This window comes from Sus scrofa, unplaced genomic scaffold (assembly GCF_000003025.6).
Source record: "Sus scrofa isolate TJ Tabasco breed Duroc unplaced genomic scaffold, Sscrofa11.1 Contig1914, whole genome shotgun sequence".
Classification (NCBI taxonomy): domain Eukaryota; kingdom Metazoa; phylum Chordata; class Mammalia; order Artiodactyla; family Suidae; genus Sus; species Sus scrofa.
The window spans coordinates 3,463,572-3,481,549 of record NW_018084979.1 but is presented as its reverse complement, the minus strand read 5'-3'; the positions used below and the strand labels follow the sequence as shown (position 1 = coordinate 3,481,549).

The 17,978-nt window shown below is 63.8% G+C and overlaps 1 protein-coding gene across 9 annotated transcripts in view; it reads right to left on the bottom strand.

Annotated features, from left to right (window-relative positions):
• MTA1 (metastasis associated 1) overlaps positions 1-17,978 on the bottom strand; it is a 34,702-nt gene that overhangs the window by 14,193 nt on the left and 2,531 nt on the right. For 5 of the 9 annotated variants that reach the window (XR_002341126.1, XM_021081634.1, XM_021081635.1 and 2 more), the window contains exons 2-4: positions 7,108-7,175; positions 2,618-2,711; positions 91-141 (exon numbers count right to left, since the gene is read on the bottom strand). Coding sequence is in view for 8 of the 9 variants with exons in the window: in XM_021081634.1 (XP_020937293.1) it covers positions 91-141; positions 2,618-2,711; positions 7,108-7,175 (213 nt within the window). In the remaining variant the exon portion in view is untranslated. Of the gene's footprint in view, positions 1-90; positions 142-1,379; positions 1,453-2,617; positions 2,712-7,107; positions 7,176-17,978 lie in introns of those variants that run through there. The other 4 variants (XM_021081636.1, XM_021081640.1, XM_021081641.1 and 1 more) reach the window with 2 other exon arrangements.

Below are 17,978 nucleotides of genomic sequence, written 5' to 3'. Positions count from 1 at the left end.
CGGGCCGCCTCATGGCAGGGAACGCAGGGACGGGCATGCAGGCGGCCGGCGCACAGACGCCAGGACCCTCTGGCTGAGGGTGGCTCTTACCTTCCTCGCCGTTGTCGGCCCCCGGTCCGGTTTTATAGCAGACTGACAGGGCTATACAACAGACAGACAGCGTCCAGACGGCGGGTTAGCTGCCCACTCCCTGCCCGGCCTGGACCGAGGGCTGCAAAGCTGGGAGGCAGGGTGGACAAGGGGGCCGCAGACCACCCAGCCGAAACCAGAGAACACCTGGGCCTCTGGACAGCCCAGCCAGCCAGGCTTGGCCCCCCGCCCACCCCAACGCCCTGCTGCCTGAGACTCTGTGAGCCTGGGTGGCACCCCCTCCCTCCCTGCACATAGAACACACCTGCCCCTCAGAGCTGGGGCAGCCAGACACGCCTCAGAGCACGGACTGGGCGGGGGTGCGTCTCAGCCACCGAGGCAGGTCACCCACGCAAACTCACTGCCTGCGGCCTCAGCCACAGGGAGAGCCTGGCCACGGGAGCTGGGTGCCCTCGAGGCACAGTGGAGTCTGCGGCCGTGCAGGAGTTGAGGGGAAGCCAGACACAGCTGAACCCCATCCTCTGCCCCAAAGCCCAAAGGTGGGGGCATGGCAAGCCCTCCCCAGCCAGTCCCCAGCCCTGGGGCCCTGGGCCACCAGCCGGGCCGCAGCCCTCTGCTGCCCCCCGGAGGCGGCTTCGGGGAGTCCTCGTGCCAGTGGGCAGGGGAGCCGCACCCCCCACCCGGTGCCTGCAGCTCAGACTGGGACCAGGCCAGACACCCGAGCCCCGACATGGCTGCCACCCCCCACCCGGATCCCAGTGCATCCCCACGGAGGACACGCCCAGTGTCCGACGCCGGCCCAGCAGCCCCGCACCCTAACATGCTCGCAGCCAGCCTGGGCTGGCTCCTCTGCCGGGGGCCTGCCAGCCCAGGGCCCCTGGACACCCGCTTTAGGCCTGCAGACCCTGCCCTGTCCCACCCTGACACAGGCTCACAGTGGCTCCGAGGCCCCAGCCCACCAGGGCTCCCTGCCGTCAGCAGGTCCCAGGGCCGTGCGTACAGCCTCAGGGTGGCCAGAGCTGGGGCCAGGACAGCGTCCAGCTCCCTGACCAGGACAGCCCCGAGCCCCGTCCCCAGCAGACCTGTGAGCACGCATGGGCCGCGGCACTCGGCCTCTAAGAACCCAGGGGCAGGTGGTCCCTGGCACAAAAGCCCCTCCCTCTGGAATCTGGCGTGCCCTGGCCCTGGGCTCAGAGCTGGGGGCCCACCCCCAAGGCGCAGGCAGACTCTGCTCCCACCCGCCCAGCAGGGCTGACACCCTGCTGACTCTCCCAGGCCCTGCAGCTCACCCCAGGGGGTCCGGGGGGCTGCAATCTGTGCCGCTGCTCCCTCGGGCAAGGTCTCACTCTCAGGACAACAGCTCTGTGTGCGTGGCGGGGAGACACACTTCGAGCAGGGGCCGTGGGGAGCACACTGGCCTGGACACCCTAGTAAGGGCTTCTCCAGGGCAACTGCTCTGGGGCTGGACACCCTGGCAGGGGAAGGACGGGGGCTGCGGGCCCAGACGAGACTGGAGCAGCCGCTCTGACCTCGCAGGGGGCATCCCCCCACCCCAGCAGACGCTGGCAGGGGGCTGATGAGCTCGCGGTTCCTGCAGAAATCACTGCGGGACAGGGCGGCCCGAACGGACACGGCTCCGAGAACACAGGGCCTATGCTGGGCCGGGCAAGCCGGCCACCTCCCCAGAGCGGCACGTGCCACGTGCACGACACATGTCCCCACCGCGTGGCCTTCGGTCCCTGGCGAGGGACGTCACATGCGCACGGGAGCCCCACCAGCGCCTGGGGGCCTCTGCCGCCAACTCAGCGCTTCTGGAGAAGCTGCTGCTCCTGCGGTCTCCCCGGCCACGCTCCCCCCAGAGCCCTGCTGGCTCCTGGCTGAGCTCCGGCGCCTGAGAGCACAGAGCTGGCCCCAGACACAGGGAAGGAGGCCCATGGTCATCCTCACCCCAAGTCGCCAGCAGGTCCGTGGCCCTGCAGTCCCGCCCCAGGGCCACCGCCAGGGTTCTGACAGCAAGAACATGAGCCAACACGGGTCACCTGCAGGGCGGGGCCCGCGCCCACACGGACCGCGCCTCTGGGATGCGCAGCACTGTACCCCAAGGGACCTGGCTCTTTGCCTCGGCACCAGAGGCCACCAAGCGGCCACTGGGTCCCACCTCTAAGGTGGCCGCTCTGGGCACAGCATCATGGTCCACCAGTGGACACAGAGTCACGCGTACCACGGGGACGCCGCTGATGCAGCGGGCCGCACAAGCGCACACAGGCCAAAACCCCAAGGTGGGAGGCCTCACGGGGAACCCATCCTCCCGGGGGGCCAGACGGGGTCAGCAGAGAAGTGACTGCTCCCTGGACCGGACGCACACACCCCGTGGACCCCGCCGTGGCGCAGGGCAGCACCAGCCAAGGATTTGAGAAGGCCCCCAAATCCATCTTGAAGCGAGAAACTTCTCAGGGGACTGATGCCAGCAGTGCCCCCAAGCGCGCACAGCCGGTGACTTCCGGGGGACGGGCGGGCCGGCACTCACTGGCATGCTTGTCGGCCAGGGCGACGAGGGAGCTGGAGATGTCCCGCCTCCGGTAGAAGCACACCACCTTGGCCTCCACGTTCCCGCTGGCCGTCTGCAAGAGCAAGGCAGGGTCTGAGCGCCGCCCGCCCCCGGGCTCCGCTCCAGCAGGGCCGCTGCGGCAGGGCCTCGCGGGTGGGGGAGGCACACGGGACCTAAGCCCGCCCTGCGCCCACCTCCGTCCGGTGCCCCCTGTGGACACCAGGGGAACCCCGGGCCACCAGAAAGGACGCCTGTGACGAGGCTTTGGCCAGAGCCGGCTCTGCCCTGGCCCAGGGGCCGCCCTGCAACCTGGATCCACAACCCCGATGGCAGGCAGCCTGGCACAGGACAGGGCAGATGTCCAGACACTGGAGGGGTTGCCCGGAGTGTGAGAAGGATGGAGACCGAGAGGCAGCAGGGCCACTGAGCAAGCCTGCGGGGAAGACCCCCCGCGGGGAAGACCCTCCGGGGCAAGCACGTCTGCTCTCCTTTGCCCTTAGCTTATCGCAGGGGCTCTTTTCGGTTTACTGCGTGAAGGAGTCCCACAGGTCCAAGTGGAACGCAGACCCCAACGGGTGTGCCTTCTACAGGCTATGGGGTCCTAAACGCCTGGCAAGGGGCAGAAGGGAAACTCTCTTCGCTGCCAGGAAACCCTCACCCGAGCGTCAGTGAGCCGGAAGCACGGAACCCCCAGGAACCCCCAGCGGGTCGTCCCGGCCAGCCCAGCCCCTCGGGGCCCAGCACGCATCCCTGGCTGGTCACCCTGTACTGAATGACCTCTCCAAACTCTGGAGGCTCATCACAGAACCTCTGGGGGCGAATTTCCCCTCGGATGCCTCCCCTAGTCCCCTGCCTCGTGACAGTCAGCGACCCCAGGGAAGAGAAGGCTCCCCTGCCGTTTCTTCTCTGCTAAGTCAACCCTCGGGGCGGCAGGAAGCGGGTCATCAGCAAAGGCTGGAAGAGCAGAGGGCAGACGGATGCAGGCGCTGACTCCTCTCTGGGGGCAGGAAGGCGGGCGAGGGGGGCGCTGGCCAGTGGCCCAGTGACTGGGGCCAATTGCATCTTTTTTTTTTGTTTTTTTTAAGGGCTGCACATGGAGGTTCCCAGGGTAGGGGTCGACATGGAGCTGCAGCTGCCGGCCTGCACCATAGCCACAGCCACGCCAGAGCCGAGTCATGTCTGCCACCTACACCACAGCTCATGGCAACACCGGATCCTTAACCCACTGAGCAAGGCCAGGGATCGACCCTGCACCTTCATGGATGCTAGTCAGATTCGTTAACTGCTGAGCCACAGCGGGAACTCCCAATTGTGTCTCTTTTAAACTAACCAGTGTTACGAAGTTTTTAATAATGATGCAAAGGTTATATCACCACTCTTATCTTCGTAGAAGCTAGTACAGCAGCATTTACAACACTAGACAAAATGACCTCTAAGGGAAGTATTTAAGTTTCAGTCACTAAATTCCCTTAAGCCGGAAACCTTTCAAGAAGCCGTAGGAATTTTTCGCATCCTGGAGCATAAATTCAAAGCGTTGTCCACTCTCTCGGGCTTCTTGCCTCCACCACGGCGACTGCAGGGGGCGCCGGCCATAGGCGTCCTCACCCCGGACCACCGAGTTGCTTAAAGAGAGTGAACGACTTTTCCAGAACTGCAACCAACCAAATTTTATTCTCCAATCGACCAGCGAAACTCGTGGCTGCAAGACCACCTGAAGACAGGTCTTTGGCGCGTGGAGACTGGACTTGAGAAGCACGACCTGTCAGAACAGCCACGTCGGGCCTGTAGACACTGTCCATATGCAGCGGTGTTCAGAGCTGTGCCCGGGCTGGGAACCCCAGGCCAAAACCTGCCTCCCAGAAACGGTTCTGCAGACGGTCCGCTGGGCGCAGAATGGCCGGGGCTTCCACACCCCGGCGACATCCGGCACCTTGACAGTCTAAGGCGACCGGCACGAGCACCTCACACGGCGGCCGCGGTCCGGTCCGCGCTCCGGCTCCCGGTGGGCCTGCAGCCCCGCCCGGTGCCAGCCCCGAGGGTGCGCCCTTTCACACGGGTTGCCCACCTGCCCGCTGCAGCCTCGTCTCTACAAGCCTGGCTCAGGCGACACCCAGGAGACCCCAGATTTCCAGAACCTTCTTTCCAAGAGCCTCCCTCTGGGGCTCTGCCCAGATCTCTGCTGCGCGGGCCCCTCGCAACTCCAGCCTCTCCTCGATCTGGTGGGAGCCAGGGCAGGGGCCCTTGGACAGAAGTCCCACACGGCTGGAGGTGGCCATGGCTCCAGAGCAGGCCCAGTGGGATCCCTGGTCCAGGCTGACCCAGGTGGACACTGGGGTCGGGGCCCCCCCTTCTACTGTTTGTTCTCTGTTGTCATTTTGGGAGGTTGCCACGCCCCTATTCCAAACCCGACTCTACAATCTGGCTCCTTCCCAGGAGGCCTCCCGCCTGCCCTCTGGTCCTTTCTGGGCTTCTCCTGCCTGGCCGGCACCCAGGGGCCCACGTGGGGCTTGCCCTCCCACCCCATTCTCACGCCCCTAGTCTGCCGTTCCCTGTTCTTTCAAAAGGGCGCTTTGCTCCAGTACTGTAAAGATTTAATTTCCCATGGAAACAATGCGAATGCAATATTATTTCCAATCCAAGTTCTCAGGAGAAAACTTGACAATTGTTCTGAAAGCTCAGGAAAGCCCAGAGTCCTGGGAGGGCTGGGGGAGGCGGCAGAGGGCACCCCCTGCCACTGGTGGAAGGGTTTCGACGAGTTGGAACAAGCCTGGCTTTGCCCAGAGCAGCCTGTCTGCAGTGACAGCCACTGGGGTTTCCTCACGGAAAAGTCACCGCAGAATCGTCTTCATTCACAGGAAAGGGATGAAGCGGGAGCAGCCCTGCTGCCGGGCCACCGACACCCCGACTTGGCTCCGAGCCCTGGTGCTCACTCCAGGGTCCCCACACTGCTCTGGGCCGCAGAGTCGTGAGGACCGGTCAGCGGCCTGCAGGCTGTCCCTCTGCTGGGGCGTCCTCTGTCTTCAGGGCTGGACGGGGCTGCGGTTCCGGGGGGAGATGGGCTCTCTCCTGGGTCACTTCTTGTTTGCAGAGCCTTCGGTCCCTCCAATTCCTGCTAAGCGGATGCTGGGGCACTGGAGGGAGGCTCTGCCTCTCTGATTTTTTTTTTTTTTAAATGGCCGCACCTGCAGCACCTGGAAGCTCCTGGGCCAGGGATGGAATCCGTGCCAGGCTGCCACCTGAGCCGCTCACGGCAGCCAGGTTCCCAACCTGCTGCCGCGGCAGGAACTCCTCCTCTTTGTCTCCGTCAGGCTGCTGGGCGGGTCTCCACTCTCCCATCCAACCCTTCCCTGCAGGTCCCGCCTCTGCTGGGAACTTCCGGTTTCATTCCAACTTCGTGGAGCTGCGCTCCGCCCGGCTCTCCAGTCACAGCCACCGCCGCGGGTCCGAGGATGCCCGGGCTTGTCTGGCCTTTAGCTCCCTGCTGCCCCCACCACCTCGTTTCTCAGTCTCTTCTGATGGGAGTACAGGCTCCAGCGGTGCAGTGGCCCCAAGGGACACTGCAGCCACTGCCCCCGCCCAGGCCTTGTGGCAGCTCCAGGATGCGCCATGCAGCCTGCCCTGCCCAGGCCAGGACTTCAGGGGCACAGGCACCCCCTCCCGTTTGGTGAGCATGGCCACAGGGTCAGGGTGCAGGTGTAGCGGAGTCTGATCTTTGGGGGGGTCAACACCCCCACTCCACCCCCAGTCCCCAGAATCAGGCCACATGGCCACAAGGCTCGAGGTCCAGGAAAGCAGCTTCTGGCAAACTGGCAGTATGGGGTACAGCAAGGTGGCCCCTCCCTGGCCCAGGTGACGACAGGTGCTTCTGAGAGGGCAGCTCCAGAGAGGGGGCCACAGCGGCCCTCTGTGGGGACGGGGAAGGAAGCAGCTGCCGAGCCAACATCCCAACTGGGGGGGGGGGAAGGGCGGCTCACACCTCTGGGCCGCCACGGTCACAGGGAGACTGCCCAGTCCTGAGAGATGCCACTCTGAACCTGAGAGTCCACTCCCACACAACTCCCTGCCCCCAACCCAGACGTGAGCACCTGCCAAGGGTGCCCACAGACAGGGCGGGAGCGGGATTTGGGCAGGGACCCCGCAGGGACCCTTGGGCTGTGGTCACAGGCGGCATCCTCGGCTCTTTGCTTGAAACTGTCCAACCTGGACCCTCTCCAAACACTGAGTGAGGCCACCAGGGGCCCATGTGAATGGGCTCTCCGAGGAGGGGGACCTGGTCCTGGGCAGGTGGCCCTGGGATGGAAGCCACTGTGGTCTGAGCAGGTGGCCGACCTGAAGCCCAAGATGCCCGCATGCAGTCCTGGCTCGGGGCTGGGCGCGGGTCTCATCCAACAGTGGCCCTGGGCACATCCCCCCAGCCGCCACAGGGGCCCTGGGAACTGCCCCCCACCCAAACAAGCCGCACACGCTACCTTGTTGAGCTCCTCGATCCTGCGGATCAGGTACGGGTTGCTGGAGGAGTTCTCAAAGTAGACGTAGTCTGCAAACGGGACAAGAGAGTCAGCCCGCGGCCCGGGCTCTGGGCCCGGCTCGCCTGCGCCCCCGCGGCTGGGGCCCGGGACCGAGGGGAAAGGCGGCGGGGGCGGGGGCTGCGAGGTAGCAGGAGCACAAGGCGGGGGCGGGCAGGGCCTGATGCTGGCCTGGAGGGTGGGCCCAAGAGTCCTACGGCCAGAGCAGGAAGGAGAGCCACAGGCGCGGCCACGGCCACCCCAGAGACCACGGCAGTGGGGGGGCTGCCAGCCCCCGCCCCTGCCCCGAGCACAAGCCCCAGGGTCCTCCCACCCTTGCCCCCGAAGACAAGAGCGGTGAACAGAGCGAGAGCTCACTGGGACGGGCATGAGGCCAGGCGCCAGGGAGCAGGGTCCCGTGGGCACTGGCACCCTGCCGGGTCCCTCAGACCTCAGGTCAGCAAACTCCCTTCAAAGAAGAGCCACACAGGCTACCCGGCTCCTCAAAGCCACCAGGAGCGGGCAGGGCTCTGGTCAAGGAGTCCACGAGGCTCACTCCAGAAAGCCCAGGACAGCCACGTGGCCCCCCCCAGCTGCCAGCCTGGCCGCAGCCCCGGTCTCCACCAATCTACACCGGGGGTTCCGTCCCCTGCCCCTCGCCACCCAGTCCAGCCCGGTGGGGGACGGCTGGCCGGGACGCGGTCTTGGCTGGACTTCACTGAGGCCTGCACAGGCAAGCGGCCCAAGTGCCACAGACGGGACAACAGCAACAACCCCTGGCGGACCAGCCATAGTGCCAGGCGGCTGCAGAGGAGTGCACGGGGCTGCAGGTGCAGCGGGCCTGGTCTCAGGGAATGGAAACATCCTGAACACCAAACGCTGGGAGTCCTGCGGGGCTCGGCAGTAAAACCCCAACTAGCATCCATGAGGACGCGGGTTCGATATCTGGCCTCGCTCAGTGGGTTAAGGATCTGGCGTGGCTGTGGCTGTGGTGTAGGCCGGCAGCTGCAGCTCTGATTCGACCCCTAGCCTGGGAACCTCCATGTGCTGTGGGTGTGGCCCTCGAGAGACAAAAACAAAAAAACAAAAACCAAATGGGTGGGCCTCATGCATATGGGCTTCATCTCAATAAAGCAGTTTTTATGAAAAAGGTCTCCAGTCAATCATGCAAGCTGTCACTCTAAGAATCCAGCACAAGAGCAAACCCACCCTGCGGTGATTACTCCCCTGTGCCAAGAACTGGAACCAAGCCTCGTATGGCCCTGGCTGGGGCGGGGCGGGGGAGGGTCCAGGCAGCCTGGCAGCAGGTCTGCATCCAGCCGCAGAGCCCCAGGCAAGGTGCCCTGGCCACGGGGGGCGGCAGGAGGGCCACCAGAGGGCAGGGGGCTTGGGGAGGAACCGGGCAACCAGTGACCCGGGCAGCAGTTACACAATTGCCAACATCAGCCAACACCCACAGCCCTGCACTGAAGAGGACGGGGCTTTACGGCCCGGAAATGCCTCGCCAGCAGGTGGGAGACAAGGAAGACAGGGCCTCCCGTGCAGATGCTGGGCCCCACCAGCTGCCGCCCCACCACCCGCGGAGGGAAACCTTCCAAAGGAGGAAAGAAGAGACGCCCCGCCCCGCCCCCGCCCGGCCCTGGCCCCGCCCCCGGCCCGGCCCGGCCCGGCCCGGCCCGGCCAGCAGCCTTGGCCGGTGGAGCCCCAGCAGACAGGGGGAGAAAGCCCCCCGCTCAGGCGGCCAGCACCACGCTGACACCACAAGCAGACATCACAGGACCCACAGAGCTGTGCCCCCGGCCAAAGATGCACAACCCTCCACACCCCTCAGCTGGAGGAAGTGGGCAACACGCCTCAACCCTGGGAAGCAGAAAATGCAGGTGACCTCTCAACACCCCTCAGCACCTCTGATACAAAGGCCGACGCTAACAGGATGGAGGAGCTCCTGCTCCCCTGCCAGCAGACATTCACGGGAGCCCACGTGAATCACCTCTGAGGAAGAATGACCAGTCCCCGGGGCTTCCCCTCAGGCCGGGAACTGGGCACCCACGTGCACCGTCCTCACAGCCATGCTCCCGGGGTCCTTGCACACGGGAAAGGCAGGCAGAGGTCAGGGGCTCTACATGCACGTGGCGTGACCGTCCACAGGGGAACTCTCAAAGAATCTCCAAAGACCTGTTTTAAAACCAAGGAGAGGAGTTCCCGTCATGGTGCAGCAGAAAGGAATCTGACCGGGAACCATGAGGTGGCGGGTTCAGTCCCTGGCCTTGCTTATTAGTGGGTTAAGGATCCGGCCTTGTGAGCTGTGGCATAGGCCGGCGGCTGCAGCTCCGATGAGACCCCCAGCCTGGGAACCTCCGTATGCCACAGGTGAGGTCCGAAAACAACAAAAGACAAAAAAATTTAAAAAAATAAAACTAAGGAGTGAGGGTTTAGCAAGCTTAGGTAACAACTGAACAAGCTACAGGTTTTTAAAGATCAAAAATTCCATCCAGGAGTTCCCACTATGGCTCAGGGATTAAGGAACCCAACCAGTATCCACGAGGATGTGGGTTTCATCCCTGGCCTCGCTCAGTGGGTTAAGGACCCGGCGTTGCTGCGAGCTGTGGTGTAGGCTGGCGGCTACAGCTACGACTTGACCCCTAACCTAGGAACCTCCATGTGCCACGGCTGCAGCCCTGACCAGACCAGACCAGACCAGACCAAACCAAACCAAGTTCCGCGCAAAGATCTACACGCTGAAAACTACGAAACCCTGGTCGAAACATCAACAAAACCCAAACACGGAGCAACACGTAAGCTGTGGTGGGTGAGAACCCAGACCGCTGATGACGCCAGGCTCTGCAGGACAGGAGGCCAAACCGGAGACCACGGGGTGCTAACACAACACGCGCCCACACGCTTTGCCGTGAAATGAAAACAGACCGGGTGCGCCTCCCGCGGCCGCGCTGGTCCGCGACGCAGCTGCGCGGAGAGACGACCTGCTTCCGGGTTCGGAGTCGGCGTGGCTGACCGTCCCTCCCCGGCACGATGGTCCGGACAGCCCGGACCCGCGACGCGGCCGAGGGCCTCCCTCCACGCGGCGGGACTGTCACGGAGCGCATCCCTGCGGCTGAACCAGATCCCTTCAGCACCTGGGCGGGGCCTGGCTGTCCACACCCGCGCAGTCCAAGGGGTGGCCCTTGGCCTGCTTCTGGAAGGTCACCTCAGAACCCCTTCTGTCCTGCATGACGGGGGTCTTGCTCACCTGGGCACGTGGCCCAGGGTGATTTGCGGCTGGGGTCAGGGGTCAACCTGACCTCCAGAGGGCCGGAAACTGACCAAGCCCAGCCACCCAGATGGTCGGCCACGACCATGTGACCAGCCTGGGACACACACCCTGGACGCCAAGGCGCGCTGCGTGTGGTCACGTGTCCGAGACCCCAGGGGAGGCCCGTCAGACACCCTGACGCAGACCTCCGGGCTGCTCTGGTCCACACCCGTCTGCCGGCCTGAGCTCAACCCGGAGCACAGCTGCTGTGCCAAGCACACAACTCCTGCCTCCTGCCCCTGCGTCGCCCGAGGACGGGCACCCTGAGCCCCGCGGGTGACTGCGGTGCAGAAGCTTGGGGGCAAGGCCCTCGCGGCAGCTACACGGCTCTGGAGCACCGAGGCCCAGGGGCTGGGCTGGGACCGCGGCTGAGCTCGGCAAGCACGCCCGCGGCCACCTGGGGGGACAGAGCACCCCCCCTCCCCTTCCTCATTTCCACCTTTTTTTTCTTTTCTGGCTGTGCCCACGGCATGTGGAAGTTCCCGGGCCAAGGACTGAACCCGCACCCCAGCAGTGACCCGAGCCACAGCAGAGCCAGCATCAGGCCCTTAACCCTCCGAGCCATAGCAGACTCGTTTCTGCTTTTGACAGTGAGCAAACCGTATAAAGTGGTGTTTCCATCACCAAAGTAACTGCACTCAGTGTAAGTTTTGCATTAAGTGCTATTGCACGTACTTTTCAGATGAATTCATAAAGGACTGTTACCAAGTATGCAGCAAAAACTAATTTCCAAAGGCATTCAGTGTTTGATAATGCGGCTGAGAATGGTTCTTCTCATACTGAAAAATTCCAATTTCCACCCTGGGTTTAAGAAACTGCAGTCAAATTTAACCACAGCTACGTCCTCAAACGGCTGCACGGTAGGCAGGGCAGGCATCCAGCTTCTGGTTCTGATAAAACCACAGAACTGATGGCCGCCACGTCGGCGAGGTCAGGGGACGCGCGCTGCTGACACCACAGGCTGGGTACAGCAGGAGGTTCGAACCTCTGCCTGAAGCACCTGCTGACATGCAGCAGGACCGACGCCAGGCCCCGGGCACTCAGGTCCAACGAGCTCTGTCAAGGTGTCGGGCCAGGCCCTCTCCTGCTCCACACGCCTTAGCAGGGTCATCTGCAACCGGCCAGGGTTCTCCAGGGAACCAGAACCGACAGGAGACAGACGCACGCGTGAATCTGACACACACGTGTGTGCACACGTGCGGGTTTACCCTGTGGATCAGCTCACACAGGAACGGAGGCTGAGGTCCCAAGACCTGCTGTCCGCAGGCTGGTGCTGAGATTCCCTCTGCGTCTGAAGGTCTGAGAACTGGGGGACTGGTGCCAGTCCAGAAGCTCAAGAACCAGCGCTCCGACCCAGGGCTGCCCCCGAATGCCCGGGCAGACACACCCAGGCCCTGCAGCTCACCCGCTCCGCGGGCCACCCTGACCGGCTTCATCTTGCACCAAGCTGGCGTCTTCCCCACTTGTTTGAAAACCTCGGTCCCGCCTGGCCCACACAGAGTCCTCAGAGGCCCGGACCCCAGGACCCGCCCATCCCGCAGGGAGTGCAGGCCCCGGGCCAGAACCCGAATTCTCGGTCCCAGGAGCTGCCCGCCCCAAGGCCGTCTGCACGCCCGGGCCGCGCAGCGACACAGGGCCTCCATCCCGACCCGTTTACCTCCACGAGGCTACGCGGCTGTGATGACTGACAAGCCCACCTAACAGCTTCCGGCTTTTCCGACCTTTACCTTCTCGCGGTGGGAACGCTGCAGTGTCACCACGTGAGCCACGTTGGCCAGTGACAATCGCCATGCACGCCCCTAAAGCCACAAGGCCCTGGGCCCAGGCTCTCACGCGGAACTCTGGGCAATGGGCACCGCGGCTCCCAGGAACAGGGACCACAGGTGAGCCCACAGGTAAGCAGGTGAACAGGTGGGCCCACTACAGCCTGAGGGCACTGAGCCCCAGAGCAGCCCGGGACTCGTGCAAACCCTGGAGCACGGCCGCTGCCAACACAACTTTATTTATGGGCTGGGATTTGAATTTCATGGATTTTTCATGTGTCCTCTTTTGATTTTTTTTTTTTCTCAACCATTTAAAAACGTAAGAGCCATTCTTAGCTCGTGAGTCATACAGAAACAGGCAGCGGGCCACAGCCGAGGACGCGGCACAGGTGAAGATGCCAGTTGTCCCCAAACTGGTCTAAACCACGGGCTCAACCTACCCCGGATCTAAACGCCACTCTTCTTTTCTGTAGAAACCAGGGAGCCAACCCCCGACTTTATGCAGGAAACGCCAGGCCGGGGTTGGCTGAGCAACACGGAACAAAGGACAGAGTCGGAGATGCCCGTTCCCGGACCAAGGTCCCTGCGAAGTCCCGGCCATCCGGGCAGCGCGCATGCCGGATGGAAGGGGGCCGAGGAGCCCAGGGGATGACGGACACGCGGGAAATGGGTGCGAGAGAAGTGCCGCTCGTTTGGCACGGAGGTCAAGAGGTCACGAAATGGGAGGCCTAATGGGACACTCGCACACCGAGCCAGACACCAGAGACCTCGGCCACAAGATGGGCCACAACCCTCCATGTCAAACCCAAAACCATAAACATCGGACAAGAAAACAGGAAAAAATCTCTGTGACCTCAGAGCAGGCAGAGTCCATACACAAAATGTGCAAAAAAATAGAGAAAAGTTTGCAAAATACCTGTTTGGTAAAAGGCTGACATCCAGAACATACCACTCACACACCTCAACCAAAAGCTTCTTTCTAATGTGAACAACCAGCCACAGATCTGTGTAAACACCGGACCGAAGGCACAGGGAGGCGAGCAAACCCACGGCACGCCTCCGGGAATCGGGGACCCTCAGGCAAGCGCGTACTGACGCTGCGGGAGCGCGCGCTGTGGCTCGGCAGGTCAAGAACCTGACTCGAGTGTGTGAGGGTGCGGTCGGTCCCTGGCCTCGCTCAGCGGGTTCAGGATCTGGAGGAGCCGCCGCTGCACCTCCACCCCCAGCCTGAGAACGTTCAGATGCCGTGGGTGCGGCCCTAAAAGGAAAGAAAAGAGAAGAAACTGTGGTGAGGTGCCGGGCACACCTGTCCGAAAGCCTTGCGGAACCACCTGCCCAGATCGAGTGCTGTGAGGAGGCCCTGGCACAGGTCCAGGCCAGCCCGCTGCCGGGCCCCTTCTCCCCCGGCGAGGACACGTGTTCCCAGGGAAAGCTGGGCAGGGGTGTGCACAGCGGCCTCCCGCGGCCGCCGCGGAAGCCGGAAATAACCCCCGTACAACGTGGACACTCATGTCTTTCAAAAATTCATGCCGAAGCCTGACCCCCGGCACGACGGCACTGGCGGGCGCTGTGGGAGGTGCTCGGGGTGCACCCCCAAGTGGGATCCGAGTTCTTTCTTCTAAAAGCCCCCAGAGCTCCCTGCCCAGGAAGTGGGCTCCCGTCAGACACGGAGTCTGTCGGAGCCTCGATGAGGGACAGCAGCCTCCGGAACCGTGAGCAATGACCGCCTGCTGCTAACAAGCCGCCGCCTCGAGGACCACGCCAGGGCAGCCTGCAGTGCCAAGTTCAAGCGTCACCGGTCCGTCGACTGAACAAACCCTGGTGCATGCACGCACCAGGCCCCACGCAGCAGGCAGGCAGCTCGCCGAACGCGCTGACAGCCCCGGAGGCCTCACGCTCCGGCAAAGAAGCCGGCACACTGCGTGGTTCCTCGAGTGACATTCGGCAAAAGGGAAACCTGGAGTGACAGGGACAGATCAGAGGTGGCTGGAGCTGGGGGAGGGGCAAACAACAAAAGGCAAAAGGGAGACCTGCAGGTCCACCAACGTTCCCAAGATGTGCAGCTGACACAAGTGGGTGCATTTGCCAAAATCAAAGAGCCAGATACACAAAAGGGTATGTTGAAAGGGAGCTTCAACAGACCTGACTTTAATTTTTAAACGCACGCACACACACAGGCCGCCCCACTAGTCACAGTAATTGCGTTCCCTGAAGTCAGCACCAACACCGAACTAGCGAGAACGGAGCCACTGCCCCGGGGGAGCCGGGGGCAGGGTCCCCCCAGGCTCCGGCCACGTTGCCACCAGCCGACCGACACACAGCCTTGCTCTCTGTGCAACTCGGTTTAAAGACGCTGGGTTTGGAACATGCGGTACCACGGGTTCCTGAGCACCCGACTCACGCCGGCTGCCCTGTGACACACGGGTTTGCTCCTGGGGCCGCACGGAGCCTCGCTGCGCTTAGGGACGCGGGACACCCTTCAGGGCTAGGCTGGGGCCACTTGATTTACTTTTTTTTTTTTTGCTATTTAGGGCCACCCCCGCAGCATACGGAGGATCCCAGGCTAGGGATCAAATTGGAGCTGCAGCTGCCGGCCTACACCACAGCCACAGCCACGCCAGATCCGAGCCACGTCTGCGACCTACACTGCGGCTCACGGCAACAGCAGATCCTTAACCCACTGAGCGAGCCCAGGGATGGAACCCTTAACTTCACGGATGTTAGTCAGGTTCATAACCGCTGAGCCGCGACAGAAACTCCCCAAGTGTGGTTCTAAGCAGGCCAGACGTGGACACCATTAAGGGCAGGGCGCCAGCTACACGTGACCACGGACGTGCCAGCGTGACTGGTCACACCTCACCCTCAGGGAGCCGGCGGAGGCTCAGACAATCGCGCGGGGTGATGAGGCTGGACGGGATGCGCGTCCACAGTGAGCGGGCAGGGTGGCCACAGCCAGCAGGCACTCGCTCGCAGGGGAGCCAGGGCGACAAAAGCAAGTTCCGCAAGAACGCGGGGACCACCCTGGAGGGCCAGGCCACGTGGGGTGACGCACACATGCACGGCCAGGCCCCGGAGCCTCCCTCCACAGCTGACGTGCACCAGCTCTCCGGGCGGGACCCCGAAGCCCCGGGCCCTCCGGGCTCCTTGCAGCGGGAACGGCGGAGCAGAGACCCCAGGCGTGGGCAAGCCAAGCCTGGGGATGGACTGGGAGGAACTCAGCACAGCCCAGGAGCCGCTCCCTGCGAGGGTAGGGCGTCTGGGGAACCCGGACCCGGGACTCTGGAGGACCACCGCATCCACCCCGCCCGGCAGCTCCATCTCCCAGCCAGGCCTCCCAGCCACGCGCCCCCGCAGGCTGCAGCACGAAGGGACCCCGGTGGGCCCCCGCATACAGTGATGGCCCTGCAAGGACAGCCAGTGACGGCCATGTGCAGTCCCCGCAAAAGTTCAGGAATGAGATGGGACCTGCCTAGAGGGGGAAGTGGCCAGTAACCAAGGGGCCTGGCCTCCCTCGAGGGCTGGAGCACAGGGCGGGGGCTGAGGACCGCCAGGCGCCACACCTGAGCGCGGCAGGTGTCCCCATCCCTCTGGACACTGGATGAGGGGACAGCATCATCTCCAAGCAGACCCCAGAGAAGGCCCTCCCAGGGCCCTTGGCCTAGAATGCCGACAACCCCCTGGGCCCGGCCTTTGAGCTGAGGCTGCCCTCTCAAGCCCAGGGGAGCCCCGCCCTCCCCTTGAGACAAGCAGCCCGCACCTCAAGGTGTCACTGTCACACTCGTCACCCAGCAGAGCCCAGCGGCACCGGGGGCAGGGCCCAGCTGCCCGGCCTCTAGGGCGTTCAGACTTAACTTTCCACTGCGGGAGCCAAGGGGCGGTTTCCAGGGGGGGCCACCAGACCTGCTCCTCAGAAGCGCCACCTCCAAGGCTGGACACGGACCGCGGCTGGAAAAGGGCCAGGGAGGGGCCGCAGGGCCCAGCGTCCCTGCGAGAAGGCACCCATCCACGTCCCACGGACGAGGAGCACGGAGGCCCCAAGAAACCTGGGGTACGGGGGGGGAGGGAGCAGCCCCGTGGCTGTGACGTGGCGCCAGGCAGAGGGTGCGGGGGCCAAGGGTGCCTCCCGGGCTCTCCCCAGACGCCGCAGGACACGGGTGGCCCTGGGGACGGCACCGGCAGCCTCGCCTGTCCACGCGGGGCCCGGGAGCCCCAGGACGCCAGGCCCTCAGACATGGCCCAGCTGCTCCCTGAGGACAGGCGGGCCTGGGGGGCAGAGACGCGGGGGCCCAGGGACAGCCGGAGCCGGGGCAGCATGGGACAGCGCAGGATCGCAAGTTCCTGGGCAGGCAAGCTGGGGAGCAGGTGTGTCCAGCCGGCCGCATGGGCAGGTCACTGCAGACAGCAGGGGTGCAGGGCCAAGGGGACCTCGGGCCTGAAGGACGTGCTTCTTGGGACCGTCTACGCCGACCTCCCTGAACCACGGCTCCTCTTCTCATCAGCCCGAGTTTTTAACGGCCCCGTTTCCCCCGGGAGGCACCACGGAAGGCCCCGGCCCAGCCCGGCCCCTCGCAGCCCAAGGCCCATGCCGGGACCCCCGCCTCGCCTGGGTCCCCGGCGCAGCCCGGCTGGCCCTGCCCAAGTGCGGAACTGTCATGTGTGAAGGCCGCACCTGTTCAAAAGTTTACCCAAAAACCAAAGATGCATTTCTGGCCACAGGGACACTTCAAGCTGCCTGCAGGGTGAGGGGCGGGCCCGTTACCTCTCCCAAGTGTATCTTTAAAAATCAAACTACCGGAAAGAGGGGACGCTGCCTTCTCCCAAAGAAGGGAAAACAGAAACCCTGACATGGGTGCAGCTACCGACCGCCAATTAAAACACACCCGCCCAGGGGTTCCCGCTGTGGCGCAGCAGTAACAAACCCAACTAGTACCCCGAGGATGCTGGTTCGATTCCTGGGCCAGCTCAGCAGGTTGAGGACCCGGCGTCGCCGGGAGCTGTGGTGGAGGTCGCAGATGTGGCCCGGATCTGGCGGCGTGGCTGTGGCTGTGGTGTAGGCTGGCGGCTGGAGCTCCGATTCGACCCCTAGCCTGGGAACTTTCATATGCCGCACACACCGCCCTAAGAAAAAACGCAAAAAACACAAAAACCACACCTCCCCAAACAGTGGCTGTGTTGTCAGGAGGCTCCGGGCTGCTGGCTTTCGCCTTTCTGTCCTGAGACACAGCAGACCAGGTTTCTGCATGAACCGTCCAGAGAGAAGAGCTGTCTGTGGGGCCCTCAGCCCATGGCTGGTTCTGGACGCCTGCTCGAGGCCCCCCTGCCCTCAGGGCACGGACCCCAGAGGAGCCGGGCCGTGGCTGACCCCGCCGTACACACCGAGACCTCGCCTGCCACCCTTGCGGCCACAGCTGCCACTGCCGACAGAAGGCCTCTGTCCAGGCCAGGTCACTTCCCAGGGACGAAGCAGGCCCTGCCCCTCCCAGGCCGACCCAATCGGCCCAGGCGGTCAGCTGGCCCAAAGCTGCAGCCAGGCCTTCACCCCGCCCGACTCCTGGCAGGGCCTTGGGACAGCCTGCCAGGTGGGACACGCAGGACTCCCAAGTGACGCGGGACTCTGCGAGCAACTTCTCATGTAAGTGTGGCCCACACAGTATTCGGGACACACGTATGCTAAGAAACTGTTTATCTGAAATTCAAATTTAACAGGCGTCCTGTGCTTCTCCCTGCTGAAGCCGGCACCTTCGGCAAAGGCTCTGCTCTCC